Source organism: Plecotus auritus (assembly GCF_963455305.1).
Source record: "Plecotus auritus genome assembly, chromosome: 1".
In the NCBI taxonomy this organism is placed as follows: domain Eukaryota; kingdom Metazoa; phylum Chordata; class Mammalia; order Chiroptera; family Vespertilionidae; genus Plecotus; species Plecotus auritus.
The window spans coordinates 233,833,589-233,846,355 of NC_137770.1; the positions used below are offsets into that span (position 1 = coordinate 233,833,589).

At 39.8% G+C, this 12,767-nt stretch overlaps 1 protein-coding gene across 1 annotated transcript in view; it reads left to right on the forward strand.

Moving 5' to 3' along the window:
- DHX15 (DEAH-box helicase 15) overlaps nucleotides 1-12,767 on the forward strand; it is a 59,879-nt gene that overhangs the window by 13,033 nt on the left and 34,079 nt on the right. Inside the window, exon 3 of the mRNA XM_080641246.1 lies at nucleotides 83-276. Coding sequence (XP_080497372.1) covers nucleotides 83-276 — 194 coding nt within the window. The remainder of the gene's footprint in view (nucleotides 1-82; nucleotides 277-12,767) is intronic.

Genomic DNA, 12,767 nt, shown 5'->3' on the forward strand with positions numbered 1-12,767 from the left:
GAATGTGGTAAAGTACTTAATGTTAAATATACTTGATATGCAGGCAGAGTAGAATTAATTTAAATGTGAAATTATTTGATAGATTCCACAGTGGTGTGTGGAGTACATGCGATCATTACCAGGACCCAAGAGAGGAGTTGCCTGTACCCAACCCAGGAGAGTGGCTGCAATGAGTGTGGCTCAGAGAGTTGCTGATGAAATGGATGTGATGTTGGGCCAGGAAGTTGGTTACTCCATTCGATTTGAAGACTGCAGTAGTGCAAAAACCATTCTTAAGTAAGTACTATCTTTAAAAATGGACACTTTCTCTGAGTTTTCTGGTGGAGTCTCAAGTCACCCAAATTTAGAGTAGTCCAGAGTAGACCTTAGACTTACTAGATAGCATTTTATTATAGATTCTGTTTCTTGGTAGTAATACATGTTCAGTAGACATTGACATTCAAAGGTCAAATTTTAGTTGGTGCCAAATTTTAGGTGAAATTTTATATCATTTAAATGTGATAGAAAAATAGACATACCTTAGTAAAGGGCAGTTACTTTTAGAAAGAATGATGTGGGGTGGAATACGATTTATTTAGGGGAGAAGGCTTCTAATGTTAATTATACAGCTTCTAGAGGCCCAGTGCACGAAATTCATGCATGTGTGGGGGCGGGGGATGTCCCTCAGCCCAGCCTGCACCCTCTCCAATCCAAGACTCCTCGGGGGATGTCTGACTGCCTCTCACAATCCGGGACCACTGGCTCCTAACCACTCACCTACCTGCCTGATTGCCCCTAACCCCTCTTACTGCCTGCCTGATGGCCCCTAACCACCTCTGCCTGCCTGCCTGATCACCCCTAACTGCCCCCCTGCTGGCCTGATCGCCCCTGACTGCCTCTGCCTTGCCCCACACCCAGGACCCAGGATTCTCTCCTCCAGCTGGTCACAGGCACTCAGGACTTGGGCTTCCCTCCCTCTGGCCGGCTACAGGTGCCCAGGACCACAAGGCGGGTGGCTTGTCCCTCTCCCGGGCCACAGTCTGGCTGGTCCCCATTCCTCTCTCGCAAGCTCATTTGTGCCTGGCTGGTCCCAATTCCTCTCTCCCCACTATTGAGTGTCTGAGCCATGATGGCTTGACAATGTGAGGGTGTGATGACCATTTGCATATTAGCTCTTTATTATATAGGATTACCACACATGTTATGAACTAAAGGGAGGAATCTTATGTTCTGTAATACACTCTTGGAGTCTCCTCAAAAGTCCTCATTCCTCTTCATTATTGCATGGCACACGATTGACTTCCATATTGAGCTTTCTAACATTTTATTTAGCTTTCTTAATATTTTGTTTTCTTCTTACTTGCGTTCTGCATAAGTTGTGATATATGTTGCCTGATGGTAATTCTTTTGAAAAATCTTTCCCTTTTATTGCTGTTTATTCTGTATATATTTGACATTTAAATCATTTTCTAAAAATGATTTGTCACCATGCAATCTTTCCCTAGAAGTTGTTTATAAAAGACAATTTTGGAACACATTATATGGGCAGTAACGTGAGTCTTTGATGGCAGAAATATCTACAGTGTTATGGGAGGGAATGATATATATCATATAAATTTTTTAATGTATGCAGAAGTACAATAGAGTAATGAACTTCAGTGTATTTATCATGAATCTTTAATCATGGCCAGTCCTGTTTCATGCATATCCCAATCTTTTCCTATCTCATAATTTGAAGCAAATCCTAGACATCATACTGTTTCATCTGTAAATACTTCTGTGTATGTCTCTCAAAGATAAGGTTTTAAAATATGGTAACTGATATCTCATCTTAAAATTTTTTCTCAGTCAAAATACCCAGCTAGTTTCTTTGATATATATTTTATTTTATTAGAACTTGAGATTAATGAATTCAGTATCATTTTAATAGCAGTTGAACTTTTATTTACTTAAATCAGCTTGTCTATGACTTAAACCATTGAATAAACCTTTTAGTCTAGTGATAATCACAGGCTTGTGGTTTTATATTACTTTAAAATGCGATAATATCCAGGATTTGTAGATAATAAAGGGCAGCTTTTACTCATTTTTAGGAGGAATACTCTGACATTTACTTCACTATGCATTGGACTTTTCTTGGGAAGCCATAGTGGAGCAGGGAAAACAGAATTTGGAAAATGGGAGATGAGAAAGTTATATGCAGTATTGGGGCAGAGAGAGAGAGAGAGAGAGAGAGAGAGAGAGAGAGAGTGTGTGTGTGTGTGTGTGTGTGTGTGTGTGTAGGAAGTGGTGGGCTTTCAAAAGATGTATGCTTGTGCCCTGACCGGTTTGGCTCAGTGGATAGAGCGTCGGCCTGCGGACTGAAGGGTCCCAGGTTCGATTCCAGTCAAGGGCATGTACCTTGGTTGTGGGCACATCCCCAGTGGGGGGTGTGCAGGAGGCAGCTGATCGATGTTTCTCTCTCATCGATGTTTCTAACTCTATCCCTCTCCCTTCCTCTCTGTAAAAAATCAATAAAATATATTAAAAAAAAAAAAGATGTATGCTTGTGAAAGAATCTGGTTCCATTACTAGGGATTAACAAGTAACAGATTTGATAGCTCCAAATGAAGGTATTTTTGACATTGTGATTATTTTTTTAATGGAATGGTTTCCAAAGGGCAAAACTAAACTTTAAAAAAAAATTTACTCTGGCCAGGGTAAAGTTATTGGGATTTCTTTTCAAATCTTCTGAAGAGACAGGGGTGGGCAAACTTTTTGACTCGAGGGCCACAATGGGTTCTTAAACTGGACCGGAGGGCCGGAACAAAAGCATGGATGGAGTGTTTGTGTGAACTAATACAAATTCAAAGTAAAGGAGCGGAGGGGAGAGCAAGAGAACCGGATAGAACAGCCGGATCCGGCCCGCAGGCCGTAGTTTGCCCACGGCTGAAAGCTAACCTAGTAATATCTTTAAGTGATGTTAAATCCTGTTTAATAGTACTGGTCTAGTGGTAGTTTTCACTAATGGTAATGCTCCATTAAAAATAGTGTTTATGAATCCCTAGATATATTTTATATTGTCATCTATCAACTCATCTTGAGAACATAGATGTTAAAAACAGTTAGAGCCTTAATTAAATGAATGAAAATTGGCTACATAATTAGGTAGGAAAAGTGAATACATTAGATAACCATCAATACCTTCCATTAGATATTTTCATATGTAGGTTTTAAATATTTATGTGAAGCCTTTCATTTTTTTACCAAAGGAGGATGGTAAAGAGGACTAACTTCTGAAGTTTCTGCCTGACGGACTCAGAATTTAGCCATTATCTTTTTTTCATTCATGTTTGACAATAATAAGTACTATTTAAATGAGTTTGTTTGAGAGTACTTTAGCTAAATTAATCTTTAATCATCTCTATACAGATTAAGGGTCCAAAGATAGTTTCTTCAGTGTTTGGGACACTATACATAAATTTTAGGTTCTAGGTATAATATTGTGTCAAAATAAGAGCCCAGGGCAACACTGCTACAATAAGGAGCTGACTGGTACAGAACCTTTAAGGTTGACATTGGGGAGGATTATCAGGTACTGCTACAGCAGATGCTTTGGGGCCCCTGGAAACAACAGTTTGAAGCACCAACTGCATATGGCCTATGTAGAGATTTCAGAGTGGTTTTCAACACAGCAATCTCATTTCAAAATAGGTGGCTTAAGGAGAGAATCAAAAGGAAATAGATCCTGGAACACAGGCTTCAGAATCAGTGCCTGGTTGTGTGCCAGCTCTGCCACTTGTTAGCTGTGATCTTGGCTACATTAATGAACTTCCCTGTGCTTAGTGCTTTTTCGGAAGATGGAGCTAAAAATATCTATTTCATAGGGTTGTTCTGAGATCAAATATGTTAATTTGTGTACGGCCCTTAAAGTAATTCCTGTCACCCAGCAAGTGCTAAGTCAACATTGCTACTCTGCTGCTGCTGCTGATGATGGTAGATTTCCGTTGTGAGAAATTATTAGATCTTATTACCAGTTAACTTAGTTCTCCCGGTTAATTAGAAAGGGGTTTATTAAACCAACTTAGTGAAGTCCTTTTAACACAACAATTGGATTACAATTTGGGGGATTTGACTTGAATTAGACCTTGATATTACTTGTCACTATGAAATGAATGAATCCAAATATTCTTTTAAGGCTGGAGGTATGATATGGAAATAGGCCTGTTATTTTGGAGATCAATAATTATATAAACATTAATTTTAAATTAATTTATTGAACATCTGTTAATTAGTGGTAGGCTTTGTTTTAATTTAAGTATAGCACTGAAGTTAAAGGTAGTTTTACTGGATATTTAGAAAGGGTGTGGGGCAGGGGAAAACACTGTACTCACTCTAGAATTAGAAATCTATTGGCTTGTGTTAATTTATAGAAAGCTAACTTGATTTCCTAAAGGTCTGCATATATTATTACACTAGGGGCCTGATGCACGAAATTTGTGCATGGGTAGGGTCCCTAGGCCTGGATGGCGATCAGGGCCAATCTGTGGGGCAATGGGGGAGGGGGCGCTGGCACCTGTCTTGGCTGGCCTGGGGGCAGCTCCTGCGTTGAGCATCTGCCCCTGGTGGGCAGTTCGCATCATAGCAACCAGTTGTTCCACCGTTGGGTTGATTTACATATTAGGCTTTTATTATATAGGATATGATTTGAACTTTGTGCTTATACTTAAGCTGTGCAGGATATTAGTTATAGAAGGCCTTTTGTTTAGAGTGCCAATGTCTTTAAAAATGTAAAACAACCTAGCTTTCTGTAAATTCTCTTGTGAGGATAGTTAGGCATTTTCTTCAAAACCTGTGAAAATTTGAGGAATGGATAGTGGGGTGGGTTGTTTGGTTGGTTTTTTGATCCTCACCAGAGGATTTTTTTCCCATTGATTTTTAATAGAAGGGAGGGAGGGAGAGAGAAACATGAGTGTGAGAGAGACACATCGATTGGTTGTCTCCTGTACACATGCCTCAGCAGAGGATCTAACCTGCAACCCAGGTACTTGCCTTTGACCAGGAATAGGTTTGCAGACCAATGCTCTAACCACTGAACAAATCAGCCAGGGCTGGATAGTGCATTTTGAGGGGGAAAATTTTTTTTCTGTTCTTCTAACTCTGAAATACATACTGAATGTATTTTTTAAGACATCTTAAAATTTTATTTATTTGTTTGTTTGTTTGTTTGTTGTGTTAATCCTCACCCAAGGATATTTTTCCATTGATATTTAGAGTGGAAAGGAGGGAGAGATACAGAGAGGGAAACATCGATGTGAGAGAGACACATCAATTGGTTGCCGCCTGCAACTGAGGTAAATGCCCGTGACCAGAATCGAACCCAGGACCCATAGGCTAACGCTCTATCCACTGAGCCAAACAAGCTAGGGACCGAATGTGTTTTAATTGCAGAAATAAAGCTGTGTGCTTTGACTGCTGATATTCTGTCTACTTTTTGTCCATTTTTTGTTGTATTAGGAATGCATTAAAACATTGCAGATTTCAATTTATTCAAAATAATTTGTTGCCTTTCCATGTGACTGTTTACATCTACTAGTTCTCATTGTAAGTTCTCATTCTTATAGTAAGACTAGTGTTGCCTCATACTGTAATGTTTTCCTAGGAATGTGTCATATTGAACTTGAACCTATGTAAATCTTTGTTTATCCTTTACCAATGAAAAGAACATTAAGTATATAAAGAAACTGTTACTAGTGTCACTGGCACTTTGCCTTGGTTGGGGAGGTAAGCTGTGAAGCAGTTAAGTCTATCCACTAAGCCAAACCGGCTAGAGCAAGATTAGGTTTTAAATAGGGTAGAAGTTTCCATGCTGCCTTGATTTGCAGCATGCTTAATGTCAGTAATTTTTTTCATAGTACCCTAGGTCTAAAGAAATAATTCAGAATTCTATTTATGTAGTAGTTCAGTCCTAACAACTTAAGTATTTATGTTCTAACAACTTAATAGCACTTTAAACGAATACCACACACATAAGTTGAAAGAAAAACAACAACATTTTAATTTCATTCTTAACCACCATTATTTACTAATGTGATGTCTGTGCCAGTGGAACACTGCAATTTCTTAAATGTTGGAATCAGATTGGGCACTGCCACCTTTATTTTCTGTACTGATTTTTGCCTCATGCAGTTGACCCTTGAACAACCCGGGGGTTAGGGTGCTGGTCTGTCATGCCCATGTCAAAAACTTCAGTTGTCCTTGGGTATCCACGGGGGATTGGTTCCAGGGCTACCATCCCCGCACAGATAGCAACAAATGGCAAAGATCACTGTATATTCTGCATCCATGGACTCCCAGCCTCAGATGGAAAATAGTGCAGGTATTTATTGAGAAAAACCTGTATAAGTGGATCCATGCAGTTCAAAACTATGTTGTTCGAGGGCCAGCTACACTTTTCTTTTTAATTAAAAAAAATTCTTTTATTTAGATTTCAGAGAGGAAATACCACCACAACATGTCACTTGCCCCTTCCAATTCATCCTCAACCCAGGCGCCAAAATGATCCTTTAAAAACAAAGGATCTTCCTGTCACTCTTTAGTGATTTCCCATAGCTCAGGAGTGGTAACACCCAGAAGGTATAGCATGATTTGGATCTAATACAATTTTTTTCCTTAATATGTTCTTACTGATTTCAGAGATAGAAAGGGAGAGGGAGAGAGGGTTATAAATATCAGTGATAAGAGAGAATCATTGATTGGCTGCTTCCTGCATGCCCCTACTGGGGATCGAGCCCACAACCTGGGCATGTGCTCTGACAGGGAATCTAACCCGTGACCTCTTGGTTCATGGGTCACACTCAGCCACTGAGACATACCAGCTGGGCAGCTGTACTTGCTTTTTAATCATAGCAACTATCAAAAGTCCAGCTTTTCAAAGATGACATCTTGAAAAGGAATGTAGCATGATACATAATTGAAAGTCTGAACTACCTCAGGCTAGTCCTGTGGTATCACATGTTGAGAGTATGGGAAACTAATATAAATTGCTTTGAATCTTTAAGGGCGCAGAACATAGTTATTCTTCTCTGGAAATAGGCTAACATTTAACAGATTGAATATGTACATTTCCTTTATTGCTTAAGTAACCTATTTATACCCAAGAAAGTAGTTTATTCTCTTGACTGTGATGGAATAGCCTACTACATACCTAGGTTATATGGTATGTGTGGTCTGTTAACATTTTTACACAGTGCATGACTACATACATCTTAAGGTTATACAGCAATCTAAACTCAGATTGTGCTGGGGGGTTATACATAAGCATCCTTGAGATCTTAATATTGAACTACAAAGGTCTTGTTTTTTTTTTTAAAGCTGTTGTATTCACATGGATCAGGTTTGTGAAATTGTCTTAATTTCATAGACGTATATAATTAAGAAATACAGTGCTGTACCACCACAGCAGGCATATAGTAATAGTCATTTTAAATCCAAAAATAGCTAGATAACTTCATTTTAAGCTAACATGTATACTTAGATGATCAATTTTTTTTGTACCTGTGGCCATACAGAAGTAACATTGGAAGAAATTGTTTTGAATGAAGGGAGATAATTTGATAACATTTATCTGTAGTTATTGAATAAGTATAGTAGCATTCACTGTGATCATGTTTGAAATTGTTTTCTTTTTTTGGTAATCAACCATTGTATAGTGTTGACATTGTGAAGGATGGTTAGGGTGCTTAGTTTTACCATATTTAGTAGTGAAGAGAGCTGTGTTTTAAAATTCATTGTACTATACATAGTCTGTCTTCTAAAATAGTTCTTGATAAGTGAAAGCTGTTTTTAGCTTTGTCGTTCTTCTGTTTCTTACTGTTGTCATTCAAAAAGTATTTTACCAGTAGGTGCTAAACACAAAAATATGTTACATGGTAGGGAAAATAAAAGAATAGTTATTTATTCTGGTTTGGTCATAGTCTCTTTCAGAAGTCTTAATCTATTATAACTTTGAAGAAATTACGAAATGCAAACCCATTTGTGTAAGCATTTTAATTTGTGGGTGGCTTTTCTTTAATAGAGGCACTGGTGATTTGACTGGATTGTAGTGGGTTAACCTAAAAACTTAGTGGTAGATAGGAAATTTATACAAACCTCAAATATTTTCTTTTTCCTTTTTATCAATTTATTGATTTAGGACCAACGTCATTTCCTGAATGTGGAGCCTTTGTTTGGAGTTCCATTATGCAGTAAGATGTCTAGTTCTATTTTATATGTTTTTATTGATTTCAGAGAGAGGAAGGGAGAGGGAGAGAGAGATAAAAACATAGATGAGAGAAATAGCAATTGGAACATCAATTGTCTGTCTGCTGCACATCCCCTACAGGTGATCGAGCTACAACCTGGACGTATGCCCTGATCAGGAATCAAACTTGTGACTTCTCAGTGCATAGAATAATGCCCACCCAACTTAGCTACATCTGCTGAGCTAAAAGTCTAGTTCTTACAGTGAAGTATAAACTTCAAACACTTGCAAAATAAACAGGTGTTGCTTTTCTGGAATTCCAGACTCCTTTCTTTTATAGTTACCCTCATCCATTTGATAGTTTTTATGTGTATGTGAGACTCATCTTTTTAAAAATTTTCTGAAGCATACAGCTTAGAATATGCAACAATGTTTTTCGGTGCTAATTTTGTTGCTTCATGTCAATTATAATTAATTCAACTGGTAGGGATAGAAATGTAGCTATAATACTACAGTATGTTTTATAGAGGGTAAGGTTATCTCAGTTTATTAGGTGAAAGTTAAGACTGTAGTACACGATTCTATATTGAATACTTTCCAAGTGCAAGGCAGTTGGTATAATAAGTGCTTTATATATATTGTTTTGTTTAACACTAGCCACCATATTCTCATTTTACAATGGAGCATTAGAGAAGTTGAACTTGTTCAAGGTCAGACAACATTAAGAAAGCAGGAACTTGAATTTATGCAACAAGGATGTCTTAACCACTGTATGTGTTATTCCTTTCCATCCTTACAAATCTCCATGCAAATCTCTGTGTGTTAAGGATCTGTAAATCTTTCCTAGGGAAGGCAATAAACCTAATTACTCAGATTAACCAATGCCAGTCATTTATAATATACTAGTGACCCGGTGCATGAAATCTGTGCACATTAACGGGATTAATTAGCGGAAATAATTTAATATTACTATTTGCCCTTTCTCTATAATAGAAGTGTCAGAGATGAAAGAAAATTAGTAAAATGTATATGAAAACCTTCCTCCTGTCAGAGTCTGGGGCACACCACAGGACCCAGAGTCAAGTTCCCGCCCACCCACATGCACCTCAAAATCGCATGAGATCAGACCCGGCCATTCCCACCCTTGTCAAGCCCTGCTGGGCAGGGGTCATAGCCTCAGGTCCCCTGGCCAGGCTCCAGGATGGTGGGGCGTGGCCTGAGGTCCTCCATCAAGCCCTGCCTGGTGGGGGACACTGCCTGAGATACCCTGTCAAGCCCTGCTGGGTGGGGAGGCATGGCCTGAGGTCCCCCGTCAAGCCCTGCCCGGCTTGGGGGTGCAGCCTCAGGCCCCCGTCAAACCCTGCTGGGGTTGCAGCCTGAGATCCTCTGTCAAGCCCTGCCGGGCAGGGGGTGTGGCCTGAGGTCCCCTGTCAAGCCCCACCTGGTGGGTGGTGCGGCCTGAGGTCCCCTGGCCTGGCGCTGGGGCGGGGGGAGCAGCCTGAGGTCCCCTAGCCCAGCACCAGGACAGGAAGCGCACCTTGAGGTCTCCTGTCAAGCCCCACGGGGTCCCTGCTGATTGCTCCTTAAGGGAACTTGGCCTCAGCTGTGGGTGCAGCCATCTTTATGATGGAATGATGGTCAATTAGCATATTCCCTCTTTATTAGATAGGATACTTTTTAAAGCAGATACTAAGAATTTCTTTGCATCGTGCTGAGGCAAGTTTTAGATTATTTAAAAACACTGTTTTTATTTATCTGCATATTTAGTTATCCAGGGTAACACCTGTACTTTGAAAGGTAACCAAATCTTAACAGTATTGGAATAGCACTTCATAACTAGGATTTTCAGAAAAAAATTACCTTCAGAGTTTATATCAGGGCTGTTTATATCAAGACATACTGCTGCTGCCCTGGCCGGTGTGGTTTAGTTGGTTTGGTGAACTTCTGTGCACCAAAAGGTTGCAGGTTTGATTTCCGGTTGGGGCACATGTCCTGGTGGAGGTCTTGAGGCAGGGCGGGGGGCAGGAGGATGTTTGTAGTTCACAGTGATTCCCTCTCTCTCTCTAAAAATCTTAAAAGAAAAAATACAAACCGATGCTGGTTTCACTTACATTGCATTTTGGGGATTGTTCTAGAACAGCCGTGGGCAAACTACAGCCCGCGGGCCGGATCCAGCCCGTTTGGCTGTTCTATCCGGCCCGCGGAGCAGAAAGAGCGGAGGGTTCTCTTGCTCTCCCCTCCGCTCCTTCACCAGCAGCAGTGTTAACATGGCAACGTCGGGAAACACGGCCGCAGATCCTTCTTCTGAGTGGGCAGATTTATATCCACCCATTCAGTAGAAGGAACAACCTCTCAGTCTTCCAGAGGCTCCTTGTAATGCCCCCGACATCACCCTGGGAATGCATAGACACATTATCATGGTGATGTAGGGAGACACGCCCCTGGAGAGCACAGTATTAGAGCATTAGCTAAAAAGGAGACCAACAACACTGTTCCCACTGAAGTTGATGTTTTAAAGACCAAAAACCTTTCAACCCAGTCTACATTGCCATCTACATCTACGTCCCGGGCATAATTTGGAAGTTGCACTAAAGAAAATGTTTAATTTACTGTTTACACATTTTGTTCTTTTCTATTTGTTTTAGTTTTAAATTATTGTATTATATTTAAGTTTAATTTGAAAGGCTTTTGTACCTTTCCTTTGTTAGGCAATTTTATTTTGCCTTTGCCATCTTCAATATAAGGTATGTTATTGTGCTATGATTCCTCCATTTTTTGAAGTTTCAAATTATAATAATTAGTGTTTACATTCTTGTTAAAATGTTTGAAATGAATAAAACTATTGAAAAAAAAAAAAAAAAAAAGACCGTACCTTTTATGTAATGATGTTTACTTTGAATTTATATTAGTTCACACAAACACTCCATCCATGCTTTTGTTCCGGCCCTCCGGTCCAGTTTAAGAACCCATTGTGGCCCTCGAGTCAAAAAGTTTGCCCACACCTGTTCTAGAACAATAAAAATAAAGTTGCCTCATTCTTTTTAATGGCTGCATAGTTTATTTATTTCTATTGATGGGGACACAAATTTGCAGTTTTTGTTATTAAAAATTGCCTCAGCCTGCGGACTGAAGGGTCCCAGGTTTGATTCCCATCAAGGGCACAGGCCCAGGTTGCGGGCTTGATCCCCAGTGTGGGGCGTGCAGGGGGCAGCCATTCAATGATTCTCTCTCATCATTGATGTTTCTATCTCTCTCTCCCCCCTCTCCCTTCCTCTCTGAATTCGATAAAAATATATATTTAAAAAATTGCAGCTGTCCATAGTACCTCTTACAACCTTATACATACGCTGTTTTTCACACATTCACAGTTGTATTACTGAAATGAGTTTATTACAAATCAAATTGGTTGGGCCAAAGGGTATGTTTGAATTTTATTAACTGTTGCCAGATTGCCCTCCATAGAGATTTTACCTACTCTGACCAGTAAGAAATGCACAAATGGGCATCTGTTTGTACCCTTGCCAACAATGTTTTTGGAACTTCTTTTATTTTTGTCAGTGTCTTAATGAAAAATGGAATCTCATTATTGTTTTAATTTGCATTTCTTTTATATGAAATTGAGCGTCTTCACATGTGCTTATGAGCTCTTAGTATTTTTGCAATCTGAGGCTTTCTTTCCAGAAGTATTGCTGCCTGGTTGACAATCACTTGTAAGGTTCTATTTAAAATGCACCCCAGTCCTGGCAGGTTTGGGATTTGGCAATTTGGGATTTGGCTTAGAGCATCGGGCTGCAAACCAAAGGGTTGCTTGCGGGTTCGATCCCTGGCCCTGGGGTGTGTACAGGAGGCAACCAATTGATATCTCTCTGTCTCTCTCTGTCCCCCCCTCCTTACTCCCTTCCACTTTCTCTAGAAATGAAAGGAAAAAATATCCTAAGGTGATTATCCTATCTAATAAAAGGGTAATATGCAAATTAACCATCATTCCATCACAAATATGGCAGCGCCCAGTCCTCCCAGTCCCGGGGGGTCGGCTGCTGAGAGCGGGCAGCATGAGCCTCCTGGTGGGATGCTTGCTTCATCACTCAGACGACAAGGCAAGTGTTTCGCGCCCAGCTGCGGATAGGTCTCTGGACCCCAGAGAGCCTCTGGGCAGCAAGGTGCAGAGCGGCCAGGCCCCGCAGAGAGCTACTGGCGCACGGATTCGTGCGCAGGGCTACTAGTAATAAATAAGTAGATAGACAGATTGCATCCCAATAACACAGAAGGTAAATTTGAAAAAATTTGTGGTATTATAGGATTAAATTTAATGTCTTCCTATTTTTTGCCTGTTTATGATTGTTTGGCCTTTTTCTTAATGATTTGTAGGAGCTTTTAACAAAATTAGCATTCTGTATATAAGATGCAATTTTTGTCCAGTTGGTATTTTGCTTTGTTTATTATACAGGGGTGGGCAAAATAGGTTTACAGTAGTGAGTACATAAAACAGCTTATTCTTTTTTTTTAATTTCTTTATTTTTTAAAGTATTACATGTCTCCTTTCTCTCCCCCCGATTGACCTCTCCCT